General features: G+C 48.3%; 2 protein-coding genes across 3 annotated transcripts; one reads left to right on the plus strand and one right to left on the minus strand.

The window, feature by feature from the left end:
* Window positions 1-1,159: 1,159 nt before the first annotated feature.
* Window positions 1,160-8,986, minus strand: ATP5PD (ATP synthase peripheral stalk subunit d). The gene is made up of 6 exons (XM_001138674.6): window positions 8,900-8,986; window positions 4,803-4,933; window positions 4,455-4,551; window positions 2,394-2,465; window positions 1,509-1,571; window positions 1,160-1,363 (listed from the first exon to the last, which is right to left on the minus strand). Exons 2-6 carry the CDS (start codon window positions 4,922-4,924, stop codon window positions 1,232-1,234), a joined length of 486 nt encoding a protein of 161 aa, XP_001138674.1. The 5' UTR covers window positions 4,925-4,933; window positions 8,900-8,986; the 3' UTR covers window positions 1,160-1,231.
* KCTD2 (potassium channel tetramerization domain containing 2) lies at window positions 8,957-27,969 on the plus strand. Of its 2 annotated transcripts, XM_063799949.1 has the most exons (7): window positions 8,976-9,274; window positions 9,394-9,564; window positions 11,195-11,303; window positions 15,025-15,116; window positions 21,568-21,663; window positions 24,180-24,305; window positions 25,090-27,960. In XM_063799949.1, exons 1-7 carry the CDS (start codon window positions 9,026-9,028, stop codon window positions 25,117-25,119), a joined length of 873 nt encoding a protein of 290 aa, XP_063656019.1. In that variant the 5' UTR covers window positions 8,976-9,025; the 3' UTR covers window positions 25,120-27,960. The 2 variants fall into 2 exon arrangements, with proteins under 2 accessions (XP_001138510.1, XP_063656019.1); XM_001138510.7 differs by having other exon boundaries at window positions 8,957-9,564; window positions 25,090-27,969.
* Window positions 27,970-27,987: the final 18 nt, after the last annotated feature.

The following is a 27,987-nucleotide window of genomic DNA, read 5'->3' on the forward strand; positions in this document are numbered from 1 at the left end:
GGTCTGCTAACCATAGTAAATAGTGGGGATTTTAAAAATTAAGTTAAAATAATTCTCCATGTTCAGGCCGGATGCGGTGGCCCACGCCTGTAATCCCAGCACTTTGGGAGGCTGAGGCGGGCGGATCACGAGGTCAGGAGATCGAGACCATCCTGGCTAACATGGTGAAACCCCGTCTCTACTAAAAATAAAACAAATTAGCCGGGCGTGATGGCGGGCACCTGTAGTCCGAGCTACTCAGGAGGCTAAGGCAGGAGAATGGCATGAACCCATGAGGTGAAGGTTGCAGTGAGCCGAGATCGTGCCACTGCACTCCAGCCTGGGCGACAGAGTGAGACTCCGTCTTAAAAAATAATAATAAAATAAAATAATTTTCCATGTTCAAATGCAAAAAGCTGTAAGTTAACTGTGCAACATAAGTTTCCCTTTTTTTTTTAGAGGCAAAGTCTCGCTCTGTCACTCAGGCTGGAGTGCAATGGCACGATCTCGGCTCACTGCAACCTCTGCCTCCCAGGTTCAATCAAGCCTCAAGCTGAGGCCAAGATGCCTCAGCCTCCCAAGTAGCTGGGATTACAGGCGCCCCCCGCCCCACCACCACGCCTGGCTAATTTTTGCATTTTTAGTAGAGATGGGGTTTCACCATCTTGGCCAGGCTGGTCTCAAACTCCTGACCTCAGGTGATCCACCCGCCTGGGCCTCCCGAAATGCTGGGATTCCAGGCGTGAGCCACCATGCCCAGCCCAAAGTTTCCTTTTCTAATACCACTTTTGTGCTCAAAAGCTGAAGCACAGAGAAGTAAATCCCTGCTGTTACACCTAGCCATTTGGACCAGCTGTTCTTGTGACTTACTAATGGACAGGCAGGAGCACTCCCTTGAAACCAGGGGTTTGAAACCAAAGAGGAAGTTGAAGAGAATCAGCAGATAACAATTCTTTACTACATCACAGTGAAATACACTGCCATAGCCCCTAGTGTTATTTGTTGCCATTTCAGCAGTCCTGGGGCCTCAGTAAGTGGCGCCTACACAGCCCGTCAGACAACCAGCCCAACAAACCTGTCGAGGCTCACCTTTCCATTTAAACAAAAACCCCGCTGCCAGTGAGGCCACCTCAGAAGAGAGGCTTAATTATCTCAACCACAGAGAAGAAGACACACCCAGAACTGTATAATTATTATTTTTAATGTCCAGAATGTGTAATACAAGGGCCAGAGCTTCCTCCTGGACTCAATTTTATAAATTCTCAATTGGTTGGTGAGGCCAATAGGGATACTTTTTCTTGTCTAATTTGGTTTCTGGGAAAGCTTCATTCAAGTCCTCAATGGTCATCTGATCAAATGGAATTAAGTTCTTCATCTTCTCCATCTGGAAAGAGGGGGAATGTGTTTAGTTAATGTAAACAGAGACGGAAAGCAGAATATCCAAGGCAGGTTCCTGCCACCAGGTGAAAGATGTGTGGCCATGAAAGAGAGAAACCATATTATAGGCAACGGCTACCCATCATCCTTACCTCTTTCTCATATTCTACAATCCTGGCCTTTGAGAGAGACACCCACTCAGCACAAGATTTCACCTTTAAGAAGAAAGAGAAATTCAGTTCTGAAACCAGGCTGCATTCTACCCCAGCAGCTGCCAAAGTAGGAGTCATCCCAGCCCACTCCTGCTGTCCTATTGCTCTATGGAGAAACCGTGGTTACCCTGAGTGGGGGCGCTCACTCTGACAGGCAAACCACAGCTTTTCCTAACACTCACAGAGAAGCCCATATGGAAAACCAGCTTAGGATGGCAGCACCCGGCTGCTTCTGCAAGTTCCTCATCCGAAGACCTACAGAATGCCTGTTTTCACAGGGCTCAGCCACTGAATGGTCAGGACACGCCACCTGAGCACCTAGCCAGACTTCTCTTTGGTGGAGCCACTGAGTTCCATAGTTGGCCTTCAGTGCTTTCAAGCAAATAATTAGGTATTTGAATACTACTTGGGTAATTTTTCTAATTCCAACTCCTTGTTTCTAACAGCTTTGTTGAGGTATATCTGAAATATGATAAAATGTACATATTTAAAGAACACCATTTGATAAGTTTTGATATTTGTATCCACCTGTGAAACCAGCAGTCCCCTCTCAACCATCCCCAGGCAGCCACTGTAGACAAACTACATTTTCTAGAGTCTTACAAAGATGGAATCATATGCTATACTCTTCTTTTTCTTGTTGGCTTCTTTCACTCCGCATAATTATTTTGAAATTCGTCCATGTTGTTGCATTTATTGACAAGTCATTCCTTTGTATGGCTGTTAACTCTTTTCCATTTAATTCACTCTAACTTAACTTAGCTATAATAGAGAGCTGTCAAGATCAAGAGAATTTTAGAATAAGCAGGAGCCTCAACTACTTACATCTTCTTTTTCTTCGGCATCCACCTGGGCAGTATATTTATCCTCTGGCACGGGAACCTTCAGCGCATTAAACTACAAACACAAGGACAGTGAGTCGTCACCAATACACCCAGGAGCTCAAAGGGCTGGAAGCTACGAATCCTTAAAGGTCATACTGAAAGACGTTCTGTGTCCCAAGCGGAAACGAATACGCATCTCAATACTGGGTAGAAAGAATATTAGACTGGGAACAGGAGCTCAACGGTCTTCTCAGCCCTATCGCTAACTGGGAACCCTAGACAATGCTTTATGATGATGAGCTTCATTTTCTTCATCTGAAAAGGACAGCTGGACTTGATGACCAAAAAATGGCCTCTTAGCACCTTGAATTGTAAAGAAATTCTGATTTCTCTTCTGCATGGAACCCTAGGGAGCTGACTGGTGGAAGGAGCACTGCGTAATGAATGGTCTCCTTAGAAGACTGCTTAGTGTTAGCCGGGCGCGGTGGCTCATGCCTGTAATCCCAGCACTTTGGGAGGCTGAGGCGGGCGGATCACCTAAGGTCGGGAGTTCGAGACCAGCCTGACCAACATGGTGAAACCCCGTCTCTACTAAAAATACAAAAATTAGCTGTGCAAGGTGGCCAGCACCTGTAGTCCCAGCTACATGGGAGGCTGAGGCAAGAGAACTGCTTGAACCTGGGAGGCGGAGATTGCAGTGAGCTGAGATGGCCCCATTGAACTCCAGCCTGGGCGACAGAGCAAGACTCCATCTCAAAAAAAAAAAGAAAGACTGCTTAGTGTTATGGCTCCAGCACTTAACACTACCTGGCACAGAGTAGGCCCTCCATACGCATCTTTGAATGAATAAGCAAATGAACTCTGGATATTGAGACTTGTGTAAATATCAGAGGATAGATGGATGAGAAATTACAGCTATAAGGGACAGTTAAAAAAAGCAGAGGCTGGGCATGGTGGCTCACGCCTGTACTCCCAGCACTTTGGGAGGCCAAGGAGGGTGGATCACCTGAGCTCAGGAGTTCGAGACCAGTCTGGGCAACATGGCGAAACCCCGTCTCTACCACAAATACAAAAAATTAGCCAGGCATGGTGGTGCTGTGGTCCCAGTTACTCGGGGGGATGAGGTGGGAGGAAGGCTTGAGCCCGGGAGAAAGAGGTTGCAGTGAGCTGAGATGGCGCCACTGCACTCCAACCTGAGTGACAGAGTGAGACTCCAACTCAAAAAAAAAAAAAAGAAGAGCAGAGAGGTGGATTGCCTGAGCCCAGAGTTTGAGACCAGCCTGAGCAATATGACAAAAACCTGTCTCTACCAAAAAAAAACAAAACAAAACGAAAATGTATCAGGTGTGGTGGTGGCATGCGCCTGTAGTCCCAGCTACTCAGGAGGCTAAGACAGAAGGATGGCTTGAGCTTGGGAGGCAGAGGCTGCAGTAAGCTGAGATTGCGCCACTGCACTCCACCCTGGGTGACAGAGCAAAACTCCGTCTCAAAAGAAAAAGGACAGGAAAAGAGTAGAAAAAAAGTCAGTTTGTTCCAAAGGGAGACAAGAAGGAAGCTAAAAGGAACCCAGGAGGTGGGCAAACATTTAACTTGAAAGCCCCCTGGGGCGTGGTGGCGCATGCCTGTAGTCCCCGCTACTCGGGAGGCTGAGGCAGGTGGATTGCTTGAGCCCAAGAGTTCTGGGCTGTAGTGCGTTATGCCGATCGGGTGTCTTCACCAAGTTCAGCATCAATATGGTGACCTCCCAGGAGCGGGGGACCACCAGGTTGCCTAAGAAGGGGTGAACCAGCCCAGGTCAGAAACAGAGCAGGTCAAAACTCCTGTGCTGATCAGAAAGCCCTCTGGCTCCCAGATTAAGGCTACACTCTACTGCTGAATGAACAGAGCCTAAATTCCTGCACCTATTTACTGTTCAATCGACCACAAGGCCTTTGGCCATACGCATCCTTCCTAAGCTTCCTTAGGGATCTGGCTGTCATGCTGTGTATGTAATTATCCGTGTTCCTGCTCCCTACCCACAGGCATGTTACAAGCTCAGTGCTTTAGAGGTGTGAAGTCTCACCTTCTTCTCAAAGTCATCCACCAAGCCAGCCTTGGCCACATTGGCCTTGTAGTAAGCCCAGTCGATAGCTGGTGGATTCTCAGGTAAAGCAGCCAACCTGCCCACAAGGAAAGGCAAAAGTTAGGATTGTTCATAAGCAGTAGAAAATTCACATGGTAATTTTCCTATCCCTTCTTCCTATGGCCTGGAGGGTTACCACACTTTCCTCTCCTAAGATCATCATGAAAATGCAAGGATTTCTTTATATGTTGTCATAAGGGCATCAAGAATTCATATGTAATTCCTTAATACTGTTTTGTTTCTAGATTCAGTGGCAAGTATGGGGTTCCCTCTCAGAAACATACTGACCTGGAGGTGAGGGTCTCATTCCAGGATTTCAGGGAACTAGCAATGGCCTTTTGGTTCTGGGGTATGATCTCTGCAAAAGCTACCCAGTCAATGGTTTTTAGAGCAAGTTTTCGCCCAGCCATCTTGGGATCCTGAAAAATAAGTCAAATAAAAACAAGGCTTTTTTATGAGGTGAATTTTCAGTTGGGAAAAATGATAAATAACAAAATAAGAGCTCTTAGAGAGAATCCTTTAAATCTTAGAAACATGCAAGTCTTCACAAGAATCACTTGAACCCAGGAGGTGGAGGTTGCAGTGAGTCGAGACTGCATCACTGCACTCCAGCCTGGGAGACACAGCAAGACTCCAACTCAAAAAAAAAAAAAAAAAGACAGTGTAGCTTTTCAAATTCAAGGTAATTCAAGGTGTGCGGCCAGGCGCAGTGGGCTCACGCCTGTAATCCCAGCACTTTGGGAGGCCAAGACGGTTGGATCACCTGAGGTCAGGAGTTCGAGACCAGCATGGCCAACATGGCAAAACCCCATCTCTATTAAAAATACAATAATTAGCCAGCCGTGGTGGCCCGCGCCATAATCCCAGCTACTCCAGAGGCTGAGGCATAAGAATCACTTGAACCCAGGAGGCAGAGGTTGTAATGAGCTGAGATGGCATCAGTGCACCCTAGCCTGGGCAACACAGCAAGACTCCGTCTCAAAAAGAAAAGGAAAGGACAGTGTAGCTTTTCAAATTCAAAGTGTGCAATGTGGCATACAAATACATTCTCTCCCAACTCCTATTTAGCCTTAAAAGCCCAGCTCTCTTGGCCGGGCGCAGTGGCTCATTTCTGTAATCCCAGCACTTTGGGAGGCTGAGGCGGGTGGATCACTTGAGGTCAGGAGTTCAAGACCAGCCTGAGCAATAGGGTGAAACCCTGTCTCTACTAAAAATACAAAAATTAGCCGGGCGTGATGGCATGCACCTGTAGTCCCAGGTACTCAAGAGGCTTAGACAGGACAATCACTTGAACCTGGGCGGCGGAGGTTGCAGTGAGCTGAGATAGCACCATTGCACTCCAGCCTGGACACAGAGTGAGACTCCGTCTCAAAAAAAAAAACAAAAACAAAAAAAACCCCAGCTCTCTTTATCCCCTCCATGTGCCTCTGGAAAAATTACTAAAAATAACACTCTTATTGCATAAAAGTTAATAAAGACATTTCCACCCAGATTGTGTTTTATTCACTGATTCTCCAGTAGACAGAAACTGACACACACCTAAGTTTCAACAAGCCTTAAATAGAGCACTCTCTAGGCTAAAATTTACTTATGTGTAAAATGGGCATTATCAGTCCTGCTTGCCCCAGGGGGCTGCTAAAAGTATCACATGAAATTGTGCACAGCAACTTGCTCCAGAGTTTTACAAACTTAAAAGGGCTATCCCCTTCCAACTAGATTGGTAATACACCTGCACCTTCTTATTCACATCGGATTATACCCTAGCAGCACGAGCACATGTTGTGCACTTTTTTTTTTTTTTGAGATGGAGTTTCACTCTGTCCCCCAGGCTGGAGTGCAGTGGCATCATCTTGGCTCACTGCAACCTCCACCTCCCAGGCTCAAGCGATTCTCCTGCCTCAGCCTCCTGAGTAGCTGGGATTACAGGCACCCACCACCACACCCAGCTAATTTTTGTATTTTTAGTAGAGACAGGGTTTCTCCATGTTGGCCAGGATGGGCTAAAACTCCTGACCTCAGGTGATCCACCCGCCTCAGCCTTGCAAAGTGCTGGAATTACAGGCATGAGCCACCGCGCCCGGCCTGCATTTTAAGAGGTATTCAACACATGTGAAAATGTGAGAAAAATACGGAAAATGACTACAGCCACTTAAAAAAAAAAAGTCAGAATATAGGAAAATAGTCCTCTTTAAGTAAGATCAGGGTCAGATATTAAAAGACTGCAAAGTCAAAAATCTCTATAAGCTTGGAGTGGAATGCAAGGGAGGCGGAAGCAATCTTTCTCAGGATCTTCAAGAAAGTTGTCAAACACCTGTCCTGTCCTTCCTTTCTCAGGACAGCTTGTTTCCTGTTGTGGAGGGGAGGTGTTAAGGCAATTGGCATGTGATTTTAAAGTTACCAGGGAACCAAGCACCCTTACAGACTTTCCCAAACATCAGTGTATCGGGGAACTTGCCCCGATAGTCACATAGGTTTTTTTCTATTTTCCTAAGCGTCGACTGGCTTGACAGAGTACAAAAGAGGGAAATTTTAAAGCTGGGCGTCCGGGGGAGACATCACACGTTGGTAGGATCCGTGATGCCCCACAAGCCACAAAAACCAGCAAGTTTTTATTAGGGAGTTTCAAAAGGGGAGGGAGTATACGAATAGGTGTGGGTGACAGACATCAAGTACTTAACAGGGTAATAGAATATCACAAGGCAAGTGGAGGCAGGGTGAGATCACAAGACCACAGGACCAGAGCGAAATTAAAATTGCTAATGAAGTTTTGGGCACCATTGTCATTGATAACATCTTATCAGGAGACAGGGTTTTGAGATCAACCGGTCTGACCAAAATTTATTAGGTGGGAATTTCCTTTTCCTAATAAGCCTGGGATCGCTATGGGAGACTGGAGTTTATTTCACCCCTGCAGTCTCAACCATAAGAGACAGGTACGCCCCAGGGGGGCCAGTTCAGAGACCTACCCCTAGGTGCGCATTCTCTTTCTCAGGGATATCCCATGCTGAGAAAAAGAATTCAGCGATATTTCTCCCATTTGCTTTTGAAGGAAGAGAAATATGGCTCTGTTCTGCCCGGCTCACCGGCGGTCAGAGTTTAAGGTTATCTCTCTTGTTGCCTGAACAATTGCTGTTATCCTGTTCTTTTTTCAGGGTGCCCACATTTCATATTGCTCAAACACACATGCTGTACAATTTTTGTAGTTAACACAATTATTACAGGGTCCTGGAATGACATACATCCTCCTCAACTGACAGGATTAAGAGATTAAAGACAAGACAGGCATAGGAAATCACAAGAGTATTGACTGGGGAAGTGATAAGTGTCCATGAAATCTCTACAATTTATGTTTAGAGATTGCAGTAAAGACAGGCATAAGAAATTACAAAAGTATTAATTTGGGGAACTAATAAATGTCCATAAAATCTTCACAATCCACGTTCTTCTGCCATGGTTTCAGCCGGTCTCTCTGTTTGGGGTCCCTGATTTCCCGCAACATCAGTGGAAAACGGAAGTCACAAATAATTTTGTGTGTGTGTGTGTGTGTGTGTGTGTGTGAGTGAGACGGAGTCTCGCACTGTCGCCTGGGCTGGAGTGTAGTGGCGTGGTCTCGGCTCACTGCAACCTCCGCCTCCCGGGTTCAAGCGATTCTCCTGCCTCAGCCTCCCGAGTAGCTGGGATCATAGGCGCCTTCCACCACGCCCAGCTAATTTTTTGTATTTTTAGTAGAGGCGGGGTTTCACTACGTTGGCCAGGCTGGTCTCGAACTCCTGACCTCGCGATTCGCCCGCCTTGGCCTCCTAAAATTCTGGGATTACAGGCGTGAGCCACCGCGCCCGGCGAAATTTTTTTTAATTCTTAAAAATCTATTGCTTAATCCCCAGCGCCTAGAACAGATCATGCGCATAGGAGGTGCTCAATGAATCTTTCTTGAATGAGTAACCGAACTCTGCACCCGAGGAGCCCTGAACGCTCTATACGTTCGAATCCTGGAAGCTGCCGAAGGGGAAGGGCGCAGCCCCGCAGCCAGCTGAGCCTCCCTCGGCAAGTTAACACTGTCTGCGTAACGTTTCCCCAGTCCCCCCACCAAACTATTGAAGTCTGCCGCGCTGGGAGCGGACTGCACGAGACACGGCTTGTGGCAGCGCCTACATCAGCGGCGCCTGGGACACAGCCGGGCCCCCCTGACCCCGCGCGCCAAGGAGGGCTGAGGAAGGGATCGCGGGGCGAGGAGCGGCAGCTACACAAGGGACACTCTGCCAGCGGGGCAAGCCGAGGGCCCAGCGTCCTTGACGGGGGCGTGACAAGGGTCGGCGTGAGGTTTGGAGAGGGCAGAGCAGAGGAGCCCTCCAGGGATCGGATCCAATGCCCCAAGCCCCACTCACCTTCACCGACCCTGGCTGCCCACGGTCCTCCGCAGCAAGTAACGGAAGTGGGTCACGGGAAGATCTTTCCTCAGCCAACCCCAAAGCCAAGGGGGTGGGCCTTGCTTCGCAGATCAGCCAATAGAGATGAGGGCTGGTTCCGGAAGTATCTTCCCGGGGGCGGGCACAGCGCCTCCGCCGCGCGGGTCCCCGGGCGCTGGTTGGGGGCGCTCCCGTCCCTCTCCCCTCTGCCCCACCCCCGCCGATGGGCCGGCCCGGCTCTCCCTGCCGAGAAATGGGCCGGCCCGGCTGCGCGCGGGCAGCAGCGGCGGCGGCGGCGGTCCAAGATGGCGGAACTGCAGCTGGACCCGGCGATGGCGGGGCTGGGAGGGGGCGGCGGGAGTGGGGTGGGCGACGGGTGTGGCCCAGTCCGCGGGCCCCCCAGCCCACGCCCGGCTGGCCCCACGCCCCGCGGGCACGGCCGCCCGGCTGCCGCCGTCGCGCAGCCGCTGGAGCCGGGTCCCGGACCACCCGAGCGGGCAGGGGGCGGCGGCGCGGCCCGCTGGGTCAGGCTGAACGTGGGAGGCACCTACTTCGTGACCACCAGACAGACCTTAGGCCGGGAGCCCAAGTCATTTCTCTGCCGCCTCTGCTGCCAGGAGGACCCGGAGCTGGACTCAGACAAGGTGTGCCCCGCCCTCGGGCGCGCCCCCGGGCCTTCGAACCCCCTGGTTTCTCGTAGATCGGTCCCCAGAGTCCTGAGACACGCTCCTCACAGGCAGCCCCCTCAGGCCGGGACCCCATCCTCCCCCTCCCTCACACACTACTCGCAGGGGCCTCAGAGGGACCTCCCACTCCCCTTCTCCCATGCTGAGGCATACTCTGGTTTTCTCCCCGACCCCGCCCTTCGTTCTCCGAGACTCCTTCCCACACTGCGCCCACCTGCACCCACGAGAACGCACTCCACACCCCTTCTCCATATTCTCTGCCCCTGACATCCCACTGAAATCTGCATGAGTTTTCCCTGGCTCCTTTTCAGTCCCCCCACTGCCGGTGCCAGATGCATCCAGAACTGGGTCAGGGTGAGCTCAGGCATCCTTGTAGCTTTCTCAGACTCCCTCTCGGACCCCTCTGCCAAGTTGGGCTTCCACAGCTGCAGGAAGCGCTCCTTGTGATATCACACTGCTTTCCTATAGTCCTGGTCGCAGAACTTTTATCTGTTAACAGTCACTGGTTTAGGTCCATATTTAGCTCAAATGCGTTTTTTGGAAAGAGGTTACTGTTTGCCGCTGCAAATCTAGGCTAAGACAGAAGGAAAATGAAAATTTTCCCGGGAAAATTTTGGGCAGGATGCATGGCTGCTAACCAAAGGGTTGAGAGGTGACAAGACACTTAAACCATTTCCAGTTTGAACTGTGTCAGTTTCTTTTTAACTTTACGTATTCACCTTTAAGTTCTCAACTTAAAGGCACTGACCATAACTCACACCATCTTATATCCCATATAGCACTCAGCTGGTGACCTCAAAACAGAGCTGGAGTTGCGTAAACATTTGTTGTTTTCGTTTATTCCTCTCCTCTAAGAAATCTCAGATTGATGGAAACCTATCCTGCCCTAACTTTAAAGAGATTTCAAAACCCTTGCTTATAAAGGAATTATTTTTATCTACTCTATATCCTCCTTGTGGTAATAGAAGCCAGTTTCTTCTTGTTCCTTTTACTGTAAAGATGAGTAGGATTAAAGCTGCTCAGAGCCAAGTCCTGGCAGTACCGAGCTTCCTCTGGGCACAGAGCTGGGGTGTGTGAGATTACAGCTGGCAGTGCAAACTCCCACTGATGTTGGCCTTGAGCTCAGGAGCATTGCCAACTACACAGAGGTTTTCTTGGAATTAGGAATGCAGTTCAGAGGCAGTGGAAAAGTCAGAATGTCCATCTCAAGCAAAGATTTCAATTACACAGCTACGGCATTTTCTCCCTTTCTTAATAACAAACACGCTACAGAAGAATGTTTGTCACTGTAATTATTGTCCAGGCAAAGATTGCGAATTCCAGCCAGTAAGTAAACGCCTAAATGAGTATGACTGTCTGTAACACCCTACCTAAGATGATCTTAATGTACAAGATACATAAAGCTATAGCTTTCTTACCAATAGTTTGTGACAAATGTTTAACAAAACTTGCCATCACTAAAGTCTTTTTTAGCTGATGGAATGAATTGTTGTCTTGGGGCGCTGACAAAGATGGTGAAATCCTGCCCTGCCTTTGTTTAAAATACTCCTCAAAGGTCCACAATGATACCCTTGTGTTTGGTTGGCAGGATGAGACAGGAGCCTATCTGATTGACAGAGACCCCACCTACTTTGGTCCTATCCTCAACTACCTCCGCCACGGGAAACTAATCATCACTAAGGAGTTGGCAGAAGAAGGTAAGAGCACTGTTTGCATTGGGGATTTTCAAAATGCAAGTAGAATCTTTAAAGTTGTTTTACAGATTTCAATTTTGTTTGACATTTTCATCAGGCGCATGTGCAGATATAGTTTCAGGTTTATGAAACAGAGCAGAAACTACCAGTCTTGTCTGAGGGAGTCATGATTAAGGAAGCCTCCTTAGGCTTTGTTCAGCTTCCTGGGTGAGAAGGAAGATAGGTAGCTCCGCTTTGCAGATAACTTCAGGAGTTCTTTCCGAATCTCCAGAATTGTCACGATCCTTTTTTTACATTTATTTGTGTGCTAGCAGTGAGTGTCTGTAGTCTGAAGAAGCAAGACATCTCTGACATTCAGTTATTTATAGTTTTAATTTTGGTTTGAACTCACAGTTGTACAAAAATAATAAAGGCTTGGCCTCATTTCTTTTAAGACTCTGGCCTCATGCTTCCCTGTAAATGTTTGCAGCTGACCTAATTCATTCTCTAGTTCATTGTCAGGTGTATCATCACTTGCCTCATCTTTGTGGTTTGTAGGGCATTGGGACTATAAGTGGGTCTAGTCCACTTTCTACCAGGCTTGGCATGGTCCCACTGAAGGCATTCAGTTGTAAAGGGGACTGTCCCTAAATCCAGGGCACCCTGATCTGGGAGCTTTGGCTCTGAGTAAGAAAGCTTGTAATGGCTGTACTAGTTAATGAAGTGACTGTGAAACAACTCTGTTTCAGCTAGTAGAAAGAGGAATTGCTCTCTCTCTCTTTTTTTAAATGTCCCTTTTTAAACAATATTTCAAACGCATACAGAAGTAATGGGAATAGTACATACAGTGAATTCCTTGCATCCACTATCCAGCTTCAACAATTACCAACTCATGGGTGATCTTAATCTTATTTATTTTTCTTTTTTAATTTTTGTAAGTACCTAGTAGGTGTATGTATTTATGGGGTACATGAGATTTTTCTTTTTTTTTTTCTTCGCTCAGGCTGGAGTGCACTGGCACAATCTTGGCTCACTGCAACCTCAGCCTCCTGGGTTCAAGCGATTCTCCTGCCTCAGCCTCCCAAGTAGCTGGGATTACAGGCGTGCACCACCATGCTTGACTAATTTTTTGTATTTTTAGTAGAGACAGGGTTTCACCATGTTGACCAGGCTGGTCTTGAACTCCTAACCTCAAGTGATCCACCTGCCTCAGCCTCCCAGAGTGCTGGGATTACAGGCCTGAGCCTCTGCGCCCGACCTGAGATGTTTGGATATAGGCATGCAGTGTGAAATAAGCACATCATGGAGAATGGGGTATCCATCCCCTCAAGCATTTATCCTTTGTGATACAAAAATTCAATTACCCTCTTTTAGTTAAGTATCTTTTCTAATGCCTTTAATTAAAAAAACTTTATTTTGAAGTAATTTAAAACTTCAAAATAAGCAAGAAAAGAGCAAGAATAACACAGAGAACTCCCTATATCCCAGATTAACCAATTTTCAATGTTATTTTTGTCATATTTGGGGTATGGGGAGATCTTTTTGTTTGTTTTTTTAAGAGTCAGAGTCTATCTTATCTTGCCCAGGCTGGTCTCAAACGTCTGGCCTCACATGCTCCTCCTGCCTCAGCCTCCTGAGTAGCTGCGATTATAGGCACGAGCCATCATGCCCAGCTTTTTTGTTTTTTTTTGTTTTTTTTTTTTGAGACGGAGTCTTGCTCTGTCACCCAGGCTGGAGTGCAGTGGCGCAATCTCGGCTCACTGCAAGCTCCGCCTCCCAGGTTCATGTCATTCTCCTGCCTCAGCCTCCCGAGTAGCTGGGACTATAGGCGCCCACCACCACACCCAGTTAATTTTTTGTATTTTTAGTAGAGACAGGGTTTCACCGTATTAGCCAGGATGGTCTCGTCTGGATCTCCTGACCTTGTGATCTGCCTGCCTCAGCCTCCCAAAGTACTGGGATTACCGACATGAGCCACCACGCCCGACCATTTTTTTTTTTTTTTTTTTTTTTTTTTTTTTTTTTTTTTTTTTGGCGAGAGAGTCTCCCTCTGTTGCCCAGGCTGGAGTGCAATGGCACTATCACAGCTCACTGCGACATCCACCTCCCGGGTTCAAGCGATTTTCCTGCCTCAGCCTCCTGAGTACCTGGGATTACAGGTGCATGCCACCACGCCTGGCTAATTTTTTTATTTTTGGTAGAGATGGGGGTTTCACCATGTTGGTCAGGCTGGTCTTGAACTCCTGACCTCGTGATCCACCCGCCTTGGCCTCTCGAAGTGCTGCGATTACAGGCGTGAGCCACCATGCCCGACCTTTTTTTTTTTTAAATCATATTTGCATTGTCCTTCATTCTCTATTCCCCGCTCCCTACCCCCATCCCCTTGCCTCTCCCACCACGGTTATTTCTGAACTATTTGAGAATACATTGCAAATTTCACCCCTTAATATTTGTATATATTTCCCAAGAACAAGGATACTCTTTTATGTAACCACAGACAGTACAGTTATCAAACTCAGGAAATTTAATACTGATGCTTTTATCTACAGCTTATATTGCAGTTTTGTCAGTTGTCCTAATAATGGCCTTTATAGCAAATTTGTTCCTATAAGATCACAGGTCTCATAGTTGCCCTAAGGCCTTTGAGTTCATTTAGCATGCAAGTCTTTAAATGGTTGCCTTTTATATTGTTGAAATGATTAGCATCCTATTAAGTTTGGCCCACATAAATTTGTACACACACCTCCACCCCCACCCCCAGTCCTTTTGAGGGCAGATTGGACAAAAATATCAAGTTCAGGAGGTGTCCAACATGACTAGTTCCAGGAACTAAGTGACATATGGGAAAAGTGTCCTGCAGCTAATGGGCAGGTGCCAGGTAGGGAAAGGAGGGTAGAAATGGAGTGAGCAGAACATACCCTGGCGTTTGATTAATTTATGTTGGAGAAAAGGTCATGGGTTTACCGAAAATAGCAAAGAGATATTTCCTAGCAGAAGGAGAGAGATTGGATTTGCATTTAAATAATGCAGTTTTTAGGCCAGGAGCTGTGGCTCATGCCTGTAATCCCAACACTTGGAAGGCCAAGGTGGGCGGATCACTTGAGGTTAGGAGTTTGAGACCAGCCTGGCCAACATGGCAAAACCCCGTCTCTGCGAAAAATACAAAAATTGGCCGGGCGCGGTGGCTTTACGCCTGTAATCCCAGAACTTTGGGAGGCCAAGGCAGATGGATCACCTGAGGTCAGGAGTTCAAGACCAGCCTGACCAACATGATGAAACCCTGTCTCTACTAAAAATACAAAAAATTAGCCAGGCGTGGTGGCAAGCGCCTGTAATCCCAGCTACTTGGGAGGCTGAGGCAGCAGAATCTCTTGAACCCAGCAGGCGGAGTTTGCAGTGAGCCAAGATCATGCCATTGCACTCCAACCTGGGCAACAAGAATGAAACTCTGTCTCGGGCAGGGGGAAAAAATACAAACAGCCGGGTGTGGTGGTGTGTGCCTGTAGTCCCAGCTACTTGGGAGACTGAGGCAAGAGAATCATTTGAACGCAGGAGGCGGAGGTTGCTGTGAGCCAAGATCGCACCACTGAACTCCAGCCTGGGCGACAGAGTAAGACTCCGTCTCAAAAAATAAGTAAATAAATAAATAAGCAGTTTTTAGCAAGCATGTAACCTTCATCCTCTCCTTGGTGTTTTTCTGGCAAACCCTCGCACCTATCTGACTGCAGTTTTGTCCTTGTTCCAGGTGTGCTGGAGGAAGCGGAGTTTTACAACATCGCGTCCCTTGTGCGGCTGGTTAAGGAAAGGATACGGGACAATGAGAACAGAACTTCACAAGTAATGTATTTGGAACTGTTAAGGAGGGTTGTCTCAAGTGGGCTTCTGTCGGTCGGTCTGTGATTTGAAAAGGATGCCTTTACCCTTAGAGCTGGAGGTGTGTGTGGAACACCGTTTGCAGTGCAGGGAATGCACACTCAGCCAAACTGCACAGGAGAAAAGAAGAAACCACAAAGAAAACAGAATAGGCCTATGTCCCAATAGAATGAGAAGATTGTCGCTGCTTACCAGATGGCAGGAGGAGGCGCCCAGGGCACTTTAGGTCTAAAACCTGTTCTCTGCCCGAGTATGTCTCCCTCCTAAAGACCATAGAGGTCTTGGTTCCACCCGTTGGCCGCTCTTTTTTTTTTTTATGAGATGGAGTCTTGCTCTGTCGCCCAGGCCGGAGTGCAGTGGTGCAATCTCGGCTCACTGCAACCTCTGCCTCCCAGGTTCAAGTAATTCTCCTGCCTCAGCCTCCCATGTAGCTGGGACTACAGGTGTGTGCCACCACGCCTGACTAATTTTTGTATTTTTTTAGTAGAGATGGGGTTTCACCATGTTGGTCAGGCTGGTCTCGAACTCCCGACCTCAGGTGATCTGCCCACCTCAGCCTCCCAAAGTGCTGGGATTACAGGCGTGAGGCACTGCGCCCAGCTTGGCCGCTCTTTACGGAGATGAGCCTTTAGCATGTGATCGAGTCACATGCAGCTCCTGTGAACCACTTGAAACCAGTCTCATGGGGTAGGCTTCAGCAGCTGCTTGTGAACCATGGTTTTTTGTTTTTTTTTGTTTTTTTTTTTTTTTTTTTGAGACAGAGTCTCACTCTCTCCCCCAGGCTGGCCTCCCAAAGTGCTAGGATTACAGAAGTGAGCCACCGCACCCGGCCTGAACCATGCTTCTAAGAACATAATATCAAGCTGCTCTTTATGATGGTGTCTTGATTTTGGCAGAGAGAGGGAAGACAAGGTCTCACTCCCGTTGCCCAGGTTGGAGTGCAGTGGCATGATCACAGCTCACTGCAGCCTTGGCTTCCCAGGCTCAGGTGATTTTCCTACCTCAGCCTACCGAGTAGCTGGGACTACAGCTGCAAGCTACCATACCTGGCTAATTTTTTGTATTTTGGGTAGAAATGAGCCTTGTTGGCCAGGCTGGTCTCAAACTCCTGAACTCAAGCAACCCGCCCACCTCATCCTCCCAAAGTTCTGGAATTACAGGTGTGAGCTACCGCACCTGGCCTTGATTTTGGTATTAAGTCAGATACAGTAAGAAGAGCGAAAGGGAATTTGCCCACCTAGTTAGAGGAAGGAAAGATGTTACGGCACATCTATTTCACATCTATTTCACATCCTGCCATTCGTCATATGTTTGTCGTGTGTTTGAATGGCCATAATAGCTTCTATTTGGCCCTTGGGATTCTGTAAGTAATTGAAAGTCCTTGCCCTCAAGAAGCTTGAAGTCGGCCAGGCGCGGTGGCTCACGCCTGTAATCCCAGCACTTTGGGAGGCCGAGACGGGTGGATCATGAGGTCGGGAGATCAAGACCATCCTGGCTAACACGGTGAAACCCCGTCTCTACTAAAAATACAAAAAAAATTAGCCGGGCATGGTGGTGGGTGCCTGTAGTCCCAGCTGCTCGGGAGGCTGAAGCAGGAGAATGGTGTGAACCCAGGAGGCGGAGCCTGTAGTGAGCCAAGATCGCACCACTGCACCACTCCAGCCTGGGCGACAGAGGGAGACTCCATCTCAAAAAAAAAAAAAAGCAGCTTGAAGTATAGCCAGGAAAATAGACCCCTCTCTTTCATGCGATTAGACTGTTTTAAGAAACTGCAACTACAGAGTTAACAGTAAGAAGGCAGAGTCTTGCTCCACCATGACTACCTGTGTTGTACCATAATTGCCTCTTTTCCCATCAGACACTGGTAGTAGATGCTTTAGGTATAATCTATTGCAGCACAGAATTTTCCTGCCATTAAGAAGGCAGGAAAATTATTCTTTTTTCTTCTTTTTTTTTTTTTTTTTTTTTTTGAGACAGAGTTTTGCTCTGTCACCCAGGCAGGAGTGCAGTGGCATGATCTCGGCTCACTGCAACCTCTGCCTCCCAGGTTCAAGCGATTCTCATGTCTCAGCCACCTGAGTAGCTGTGATTACAGGTGTGTGCCACAATGCCTGGCTAATTTTTGTATTTTTAGTAGAGATGGTGTTTCGCCATATTGACCAGGCTGGTCTTGAACTTCAGGCCTCAAGTGATCCACTTGCCTCAGCCTCCCAAAGTGCTGGGATTACAGGCGTGAGGCACCATGCCTGGCATAAGTTTACTTTTAAAAGTAAAAAATAATGCCTTGGTCTTTCTGTGTTAGATTTCATATATCAAAGTTTTCTGGCTCTAGGCCAGGTATGGTGGCTCACGCCTTTAATCCCAGCACTCTGGGAGGCTGAGGAGGGCAGATCACTTGAGGTCAGGAGTTCAAGACCAGCCTGGCCAACATGGTGAAACCCTGTCTACTGGCCGGGCGTGGTGGCTCATGCCTGTAATCCCAGCACTTTGGGAGGCTGAGGCAGGTGGATCACCTGAGGTCAGGAGTTCAAGACCAGCCTGACTAACATGGAGAAACCCCGTCTCTACTAAAAATACAAAAGTAGCCGGGGTGGTGGCACATGCCTGTAATCCCAGCTACTTGGGAGGCTGAGGCAGGAGAATGGCTTGAACCCGGGAGGAGGAGGAGGTTGTGGTGAGCCGAGATCACGCCATTGCACTCCAGCCTGGGCAACAAGAGCGAAACTCCCATCTAAAAAAAAAAAAAGAAAGAAAGAAACCCTGTCTACTAAAAATACGAAAATTGTCCGAGTGTGGTAGCAGGCGCCTATAATCCCAGCTACTTGGGAGGCTGAGGCAGGAGAATCGCTTGAACTAAGATAGCAGAGGTTGCAGTGAGCTGAGATGGCACCACTGCACCCCAGCCTGGGCAACAGAGTGAGACTCCATCTCAAAAAAAAAAAAAAGTTTTCTGGCTCTAACTGGAATATTTGGATGAATAACTGACACTAATGATGAAAAATTAACTCTTTTATCCACTTTATCTCCAGCAGTTTGCAAAAGTGAAGAGAAGGGCTTATTCATTTAGTTTTCTTCCATCTAGCTGACAGCTCAAAGGCTCCTTTTTGATGTTCAAAGGTGGCTTTGTAGTTGGTTTGCAGATTACCACTTGGAATGTGATCCAGTGTCACCAGTCTCTTTGCTATCTTACCTTTACGTGGTATCTTTCACTATTGTAGATATTTAATAGTTTAGACATTTTGGTAATCTAGCCTTATCCTCAATTTCCCACATTCTAAAAAAATGATTGCTTACTATAGATTTTAAAGTACCATGAATTATGTAATTTGAAATGATTCAAGTCACGGTACCTGAACATTCTCCCTTCTTCGTCATTAGCTAATTCCTGGAGAGCATTATAAGATTTCTGTTTGATGACCACAATTAAATTAATTAGTCTTCTAGATTCTGAAGGCTTGTGGATTTATACCCCTTTGGAAGCTTTTTTGTTCTAGGAATGTCAAGACCTTTTTGATGTTAACTATCTTTCCATCTGTCCTTTTTATGTAGTGAAACTGAAAAATGGATTTGATGTTATTCAAAGACACCCTCTTTTGTACTTGTTGTATGTGGCTCTAAGATGAAGTTGGCTGTGTGTGGATTTTCGTTTTGTTTCATTTTGTATTTTTCTTTATTTTTGTGTGTGTGGATTTTCAAACATGTTACCTCCTTGAACTTACCTGTAGCCCCTCACACATGCAGGATTCAAGCCAAGCCCAAGATGTGGGCCTCAACCCTACCTTCGGTTTCATGATCATGACCTCTTAGCTCTTAGTGGCTGCCACCTAACTACTTTCCTCTGTTTCTTTTTTTTTTTTTTTTTTTTTTTTTTGGAGACAGAGTCTCACTGTGTTGACCAGGCTGGAGTGCAGTGATGCGATCTCAGCTCACTGCAACCTCTGCCTCCTGGGTTCCAGCGATTCGCCTGCCTCAGATTCCCGAGTAGCTAGATTACAGGTGTGCACCACCACGCCCAGCTAATTTTTGTATTTTTAGTAGAGACAGGGTATCCCCATGTTGGCCACACTGGCCTCAAACTCCTGATCTTAGGCGAGCCACCGACCTCAGCCTCCCAAAGTGCTGGGATTACAGGCGTGAGCAACCATACCCAGACTCCTATTTCTTAGAATAGTATTTTTTGTAGGTGATTGATCCTGGTGCATTTCAGAGCACAAGTGGTTTACTTTGGAAGAGAGAAAAAAGAGGCAGTATAATGGCATCTTAAATACCTGGGACTTTGACAGCTGTGGCCAACATCACAGATCTTTTGTGATACTCTGAATTTTGTACTTATACAATTGGTTTCCAAAATAAGTGGTTACAACCAATTAAAATCTTCAGAGGATTTGTACTATATGTAATATGGAAGGAAATCTTTGAAATCCCTAGTACTTTGGTTATTGACAGCTATACCTCTTTTTTTTTTTTTTTCCCCTCGAGGCAGAGTCTTACTCTGTCGCCCAGGCTGGAGTGCAATGGCGCGATCTCGGCTCGCTGCAACCTCTGCCTCCCGGGTTCAAGCAGTTCTCCCGCCTCAGCCTCCCGAGTAGCTGGGATTACAGGCACGTGCCACCTCACCCGGCTAATTTTTTGTGTTTTTAGTAGAGATGCGGTTTCACCATGTTGGCCAGGCTGGTCTTGAACTCCCAACCTCAGATGATCCGCCCACCTCGGTCTCCCAAAGTGCTGGGATTATAGGCGTGAGTCACTGCACCCGGCGATTGTTATACCTCTTTTGGGAGAAAACATAGAAGAAAAAATACAGCATTGTCGGCCGGACACAGTGGCTCATGCCTGTAATCCCAGCACTTTGGGAGGCCGAGGTGGGTGGATCGCCTCAGGTCAAGACCAGCCTGGCCATCATGGCGAAATCCCGTCTCCACTAAAAATCCAAAAAAATTGGCTGGGCACGGTGGCTCATGCCTGTAATCCCAGCACTTTGGGGGCCCAAGGCGGGCAGATCACCTGAGGTCAGGAGTTGGAGACCAGCCTGACCAACATGGTGAGACTTCGTCTCTACTAAAAATACAAAACTTAGCCAAGCGTGGTGGTGGGCGGCTATAATCCCAGCTATTCAAGAGGCTGCTGAAGCAGGAGAATCGCTTGAACTCGGGAGGCGGAGATTGCAGTGAGCTGAGATGGTGCCACTGCATTCCAGCCTGGGCGACAGAGCGAGACTCTCTCAAAAAAAAAAAAAAGGAAAAAAAATAAAACAAAAATTAGCTGGGCGTAGTGGCACATGCCTGTAATCCCAGCTACTCGGGAGGCTGAGGCAGGAGAATCGCTTGAACCGGGGAGGTGGAGGTTGCAGTGAGCCAAGATCACCCCACTGCACTCCAGACTAGGCAACAGAGCGAGACTCCATCTCAAAAATAATAATAAGGCTGGGTGCGATGGCTCATGCCTGTAATCCCAGCACTTTGGGAGGCCAGGGCAGGTGGATCATGAGGTCAGGAGTTCAAGACCAGCCTGGCCAACATGGTGAATCCCCTTCTCTACTAAAAATACAAAAATTAGCCAGGCTTAGTGGCAGGCGCCTGTAATCCCAGCTATTCGGGGGGCTGAGGCGGGAGAATCGCTTGAACCCGGGAGGCGGAGTTGGAGTGAGCTGAGATCGCGCCACTGTACTCCAGCCTGGGCGACAGAGTGAGACTGTGTCTTAAAAAATAATAATAAATAGGCCGGGCGCGGTGGCTCATGCCTGTAATCCCAGCACTTTGGGAGGCCGAGGCGGGTGGATCACGAGGTCAGGAGATCGAGACCATCCTGGCTAACACAGTGAAACCCCGTCTCTATTAAAAAATACAAAAAATTAGCCGGGCGTGGTGGCGGGCACCTGTAGTCCCAGTTACTTGGGAGGCTGAGGCAGGAGAATGGCGTGAACCTGGGAGGCAGAGCCTGCAGTGAGCCAAGATTGCACCATTGCACTCCAGCCTGGGCGACAGAGCGAGACTCCGTCTCAAAAATAAATAAATAAAATAATAATAATAATAATAATTAATAATAATTTTACCTTATTTTTGACTTGGGGAAATGGATTAAATCTAAGTTTGTTGGCATAGTTGCTCAAGCATTCATCCCTCTGAAGTTCAGAATTATTTTACCTTTTTTTTTCTTTCACTCCTTGGATACGTTTTTATTGAAAAGCCACAGTATGCTGGCTTGTGGTCATTTAAAAAGAAAAACATTTTTTAAAGAGAAGGGAAAAAAAGAAACGCCACAGTACTATTTGTAAAAGGGGATAGTGGGTGGCTGCCAAGGAAAGATTTCCAAGCAAACTCCTTTTCAGTGTTTATTCATTTGAAGAGCCTCCTTGGGGCAGCTGCAAACTGTGGTGTCCTTGGTGCTGTTCTCAGTCTGCGCCTGGTCATTGCAGGGCCCCGTGAAGCACGTGTACAGAGTCCTGCAGTGTCAGGAAGAAGAGCTCACGCAGATGGTGTCCACGATGTCCGACGGCTGGAAATTCGAACAGGTACATCTCTTAACAGAGCAGCAATCCCAGGCCCCGTTCAAGGGGTCTGCAGCTCTTCAAACAATCAGTGTGGATGGCCAATTAATAACCACGGGAGACGGCTACGGCCAGGTGGGATCCTATTCCAAAACATGGGCAAAGAGCTATTTGGTGGGCACTGCTGGCCTAGTGGTACGTGAGGAGTTGGGGAAACAGAGGAGCATCATGTCTTAGCTTCACACCCAGACTTTCCAGGGGAGCCAACGAGCAGTTTAGGCTTGAAGTGCCTCAAAGCCTTTGGTTTTTGTTCCCTCACAGGGATTGTAGAATGAGTCCCTAAAGGAGACTGGGATTCGACAACAATCCTTCCATTTCTTTTCCCAGGGTCAGAACTTTTTGGTTCTGAATGTCTTATGTAATCCACCATGAAGAGCTTGGTGAACAGCTGTGCTAGGAAGGATCAGGCGCCATGGGAAGTGTGGTGCGGCCGTTTCCCCTACTTCTGTCCGCCTCGTGCTTACGATTGAGCTATCAAAACAAAGCTATGACAGTTGGAGCTTCACTGTTTTCCTCCATTAGATGGCAGACTTGTTCAATTCTGTTGCCTTCAAAACATAGGAAGGCCAGAGCGAATAGAGTAAATACGATTTTTTTTTTTTTTTGGAAAGTCAAGTCCCTTTCTTCATTCCATCCCTTTTAGACATGGCATTTAAAACAGACATTGCTACATCACTAACTTCCCACAAGCTGTGGTGTCCACTGGAAAAATGTAGTCCTTGATATTTCTATTTCACATTCAAGTGATCCTCTGCCACTTATTAACTGGTTCACTTCAATTTCAAAAAGCCAAAAAAGTCCTCTAACATAAGCCTTCCAAGGTGATACTTTCAGAAACCAGGGTTGGAACTAACCAGACAACAGCGCGACAGCCAAGACCAGCTGCTCTTGATGCCCTTTTCACTTCTGTGTTGTCCTGGTTGAAGTTGGCAAAGAGCAGCTGGCCGGCGCCGGCCTCCCCGCTCTGGCTCGCCAGGTTCATGGCTGGGCGCGCGGCGAGTGGGCCTGGCCAGGGAGGGCGCGCGTGCGAGGGCGGGTCAGGCTGCACTCAGGGTCTCTCGGTCGCCGCCACTCGCCACCCTGGGATCAACTGCCTGAGTAAATATGATTTTATACGGATTATGCCTACTTATGTGTAGAGTTTTAACAGGTCAACAGCTGTCTCACCAGATGCTTACCTTCTAAAAGAAAACTCACACTTTGCATTAATGCTGTTATCTCACAGATCAAGTGCAAAGCTGTCTCTGCCTTCAGAGCCAGCGGTGATTATTTCTCACACTTAGCTTCCACCACGGAATCCACTCTGCCTGTGTCTGTCATCCTGGTTCTTACTGGGCATGGGTTGTAAAACGTTGCGAAGAGTTTAATGCCCTCCACTCCAGAAGTATTTTTCCTAATATGAGCTCTTAAGCAAAGTATTTTTTTAATGTATTCTTTGTGAAACTAAAATGAATAATTTCTTGTTAATTTCTCATCTTATTACTGTCCCGTGGGAAGACGGAGGGTGTTCCTATTGCCTCCCTTCTGGATGAGGAAGTTTGTTTCAGACAGGCGGAGGCGCCCCCAGCCCCATCCTACCACAGTCAGCCATGCCGCCCATGTGAGGCCTCGCCTGCTCACTGGGATGCCCTCACCTTCTGCCTGAGCTGCTCCCCTGCGTGTGTATTTCCTCTTTAGAATTAAATTCTGAATTCCATTATCCAAAAAGGTTAAAAGTACCAGCATGCTGGGCACGGTGTTTCACACCTGTAATCTCGGCACTTTGGGAGGCCACGGTGGGAGGATTGCTTGAGTCCTGGAGTTCGGAGACCAGCCTGGGCAACATAGCGAGACCCCCCTTCTCTATCAAAAATAAAAGAATTAGCCAGGCATGGTGGCATACACCTGTAGTCCCAGCTACTCAGGAGGCTGACGTGGGAGGATCACTTGAGACCAGGAGGTGGAGGCTACAGTGAGCTGTGATTGCACCACTGCTCTCCAGCTTGGGTGACAGAGCTAGACCTTGTCTGGAAATAAAAAGTACCAGCAGCATATGACTTCCAGTAGCTGATCAGTGATTGGCTTGGTGCTTTCCAGAGCCTCCTGTCTCCAGTCTAGGGCTTCTGCTGATAGAGGAGCCAGCTGTGTGTGTGACTGAAGCAAGTGTCCATTTTGTTGGCAGATGCGTTCTGTCTTCCCTTGGTGTGCTCGACGGGGCGTGGGCATGTTAATCCTGCCGCTGACTGTGGGGGGACTTCAGAGCTTGGGTGAGGGGACAGTGGAGCTCATACTTTTCCTCCTGGGGAGGCCTCACCAATGATGCCCTGATGAAGAACAGGCCCATTTCTCCCCGGGGGCTTTGGTAGTCACAGAGAACTCATATAAAGAGTTAAACCTATGATAACTTAAAAGTTCAGTCGGAAGAGGGGTGATTTGTGTAGCACTTTCAAAAGTATGTTAAGGTTGCCACATGAATGTTCACTGTATTCTTGGTTCATCAGCTCATCAGCATCGGATCTTCCTATAACTACGGCAATGAGGATCAGGCAGAATTCCTCTGTGTTGTCTCCAGAGAACTAAATAATTCTACCAATGGCATCGTCATAGAGCCGAGCGAAAAGGCGAAGGTAAGGAGCCCCTTCCCTGGGCAGCTGCCTCTGGCTTGCTTGTTCGCACCCCCTCCGTGGGCTTTTCCTGAACTCTTGCTCCTCACTTCTTCCCTGGCCTTCTAGAGCCAGCGTTGCATTTTCCCCTCGTTTTGTTCTTTTTGACTGTTGTAATTTAAATTGGGATTTACGGAGCACTGACAGGTGTTTTTAGTTAGAAAATATGAACCTAAAAAGGGTAGACTTTCTCCATCCTCTGCCAAATCAATGAAAAAGAAAAGCTGGTTGCCACTAATTACTACAGGGTAGGATTTCTGAACTCAGACTTGGAAGATATTTTGCGTTTATTCTTTAAAACTGTGCTTTTTTCACTGCCTCAGGAGAAAAGGGTGTTTTCTTACCTTGGTGACCTTTACCTCCCTTAAGTTCCTGGAAAACTGTTTCTTTTCCCTCCACTGTGCACCCCCCTCACCCCCAACACACACACACACACACACACACACACACACACACACACACACATACACACACAGCTTCTAAATCGTGGATACCAGGTAAGCTGGAACCACTTCCTTTCAGTTGGCAAAGCTTTGGTCCAACAGCACATAAGCTTTAGACCCAGCTGTGCCCAGCAAGAGAGTGTTTCGCACCAGAAGCACTGCGGGTGAGGCTGCGGCTGCACCCCTGCTTGCTTCCTGGGATGACAGGACCATCATGCCACTCATCGGGTCCAGTGGAAAGCATCCCCCGACATCTCTGTCTTTCCCTCAGCAGCCTCAGCCTCTCCCCCATCTCCAACTTTCAGATTCTTCAGGAGAGAGGATCGCGGATGTAAACTAAGACCCCGAAAACTCCAGACCTTCAGGAGAGCAGTCAGCAGAGCCCCTCTGTGAAGTGAAACCTCGCTCCTGTCCAGTGACCGAGCCACTGCAAAGCACAGCTGATCCTGGCCCCCTGTGAAGAAGTGTTCTGGTCAAAACTAAAGGAACTCCCTCCCCACCTGCAGGACTCCGAAGACAGTGCGACTTCTGGCTGCAGAATACCTTTTCAGAAACCTGCTTTCATTTGCTTAGCCAGTATTAGAACAGATCTTTACAACAGCAGCTGGGCTGGGTTCCCATTCGGAGCCTTTCAGGGATCTGGGGGATGAGGGCGGAAGGCCTAGCTCTTTGGAAATGGCCTGTACTTTAAGGACACTGGAGCCAAGAGGATTGTTCCCGTGCCGTGCCATGGTTTCACCCTATGTGTGCCACAATGGACGTTAGCAGCTGCTTCGGAACACCGTCCCTCCTGTGCACCCTCCAAGACCTGCAGCAGATGCAAAGGGTTCTAGTTGCAGTTTGTCGAATTGAGGTTTTAGGTAAAGCATAGAGTTGCCAGAGTACCCCGCATTCCCATGAATAGAGCCTCCAAGGAAAGGGAGGATGGGGTGTCCTTTGTTGTGGTTGGAGGTTGGTGATCATTGCTCTGGATTTGGGGCTCCCGGCTGCCACCACATGCAGCTTTGCCTCAGCTTTCTCCAGCAGCCGGGACCCTCTGGAGAGCTTGTTTTCCCTCCAAGAGGAGGTTTGAGACAGGCGGCATCCTGCACTGAGTCAGACAGACAAGTGGGAGCTGTAGGAACTGCACCTGCAGCCTCTTCTTACTCCCCATTGACCCTGTCTTCCTTCCCTGGCTTTTTCAACTGGACCAAAGATGAAGGCACTTATGGACCCTTTGATGGCTTGGAGTGGGGAAGGCTGTTTCTTTGAAAGTTGCCAAATGTGTTATGTTGTTGTGTCTCAGAGAGAGTTATTTCTGTGACTCTCTTGGAAATGCCTTGACTGAATGTGCAATATTTGTGTCTCTTGGTTTCTAACCTTGGCGGACCTGCTCCCCTCTGTACTGTCCCCAGTGGTATGTATGTATGTGCTAGGCAGTCTGGGGACCCCCTGTGTCTCTGACCACCCCCCCGACCCCCGCCATTACTTTCTTTTCTGGAGTGCCATGCTGGCGAGGATCCGGACGCGGCAGCACCCTCTTTCGGGCTGCATCCACAGAGTTGGTGTCCACACTTTCTCTCCGAGCATGTGGGTCTCGCTGAGCAGTCGTGGAATGCGGTGGAGCCAGGGGACCCTGTCTGCCCCGAATAACTTTCAGTAGTATGGCAGATGGCACAGAGAAAGGGAAGGGGCTCTGGGGACTTCTTCTATGAAAGCCTCCTCGAGCCAGGTGCTCCTGGGCACCTTCAGAAGTAATGTCCTGTGTGCTTCACAGCTCACCTGCTTGCCAAGGTACGTCTGGGTAGTAGTTTCTGGAAATGACTGCAGACTGTGCCAAATGTCTTTTGAGCTTCTGACCTGACCATGCCCAGATGGCATAACTTTTCCCTAGGACCCTCACTCTCCTTGTTTCTCTGTATCTGTAGCATAGCATAGAACCCGGTATACAGGGGTTTCTGCTGACACATTAACGTCTACACACCTATGCGCCACATTTTACAGCTGTAAAGTGTTAGATGAACTGCCGTCCTCAGTAAAAGCAGCCACCCCTTCAAGAGTCACAGGCATCCATCCAGTTGTATCTTTCAGAGAAAAAAAAAGTTAGATGTAGCCAAGGAAAGTAGTGATCACGGGAAGGACTGCTCTGAGCCGGGTAGGATGGAGGACTTTGGAAGAGGCGCTCCTTGGCCAGGTCCAATGAGTAACATCAGACTGACAGAGGAAAAGCAGCTTGGTTTGCGGCCTTGTGCCCAGTCTCGTTGAGGCGCTTGTCCCTGTCTGCTTTCCTGGGGCATGCCTGATCAGCGTGGGCTGGAGCTCCTAGACCAACCCCAGCTTTCTCACCAGGTTCAGCAAGGAGGCCTGGGGGTCAGACACCAATGTTGAGCACCACCTGAGGGCGCCGTTTCCTTCATTCCTCTTAGATTCCATAGTTGCCGCCATGAAAAGACTGCTCTTGAGCCCCAAGGCACAGGCACATGCTCTGGGAAATAGACAGGAGTGGTATTTCCGCCCTCTCGGAGGGCTGGTGTTCACCAAGTTTCCCTCCTCGCTGCAACCCAATGACACCTGTATTGTTCCAGCGCTCCAGGACTCTGGGTTCTTAAGATTTCTGGGAGCGTTGTTCACCCACCCCCTTTAGGAACCAGGCTGGTGTTCTTGCTTGAAAGCGTTGTGCCCTCTGAGTGTCTGGCTGATCACATCAGAGAGGTCTGCGTGGCAGTTTGGGGCTGTCACGTGACCAGTGACCCACACTCTCTGCTGCCCAGTACTGCCAAGTGGGGAGGGTCCTGCCTTTTTCTCTGCCCCAGGTCTGGGACGCAGGTGATGCCAGCCAGGCCCAGGAGTGCCCAGCATCCCCCAGCTGATGACACAGTAGCACGGATTCTGTCTTTTCCTCAGAATCTGGCCTTTTTCCATGGCAATGAGGTGGGGCCCAGCCTCCTCTAAAGTGGCTTTGTTTCTGCACAGTTGTAACTGCTCTTGGGGGTGTCAGTGAGGCTGCGAGCAGGGAGCCACGGGATGCTGAGAGAGGAGGCCCGAGAGGACACCCCACCCTCCAGCGTGGCCTTTGATCCAGACTTAGGGACGAGGCTGTCACTGGTGGGCACCCTCTGTTCCTGTTTGTGTGTTTGAATAGTCTGAAATGCTGTGACTTTTTTTGTGTGAATAAAGATATGAAACAAACTTCTGAATCTCAAGAACTGTGGTGTGTTTTCCAT

Source organism: Pan troglodytes, chromosome 19 (genome assembly GCF_028858775.2).
Source record: "Pan troglodytes isolate AG18354 chromosome 19, NHGRI_mPanTro3-v2.0_pri, whole genome shotgun sequence".
NCBI classification, from domain to species: Eukaryota; Metazoa; Chordata; class Mammalia; order Primates; family Hominidae; genus Pan; species Pan troglodytes.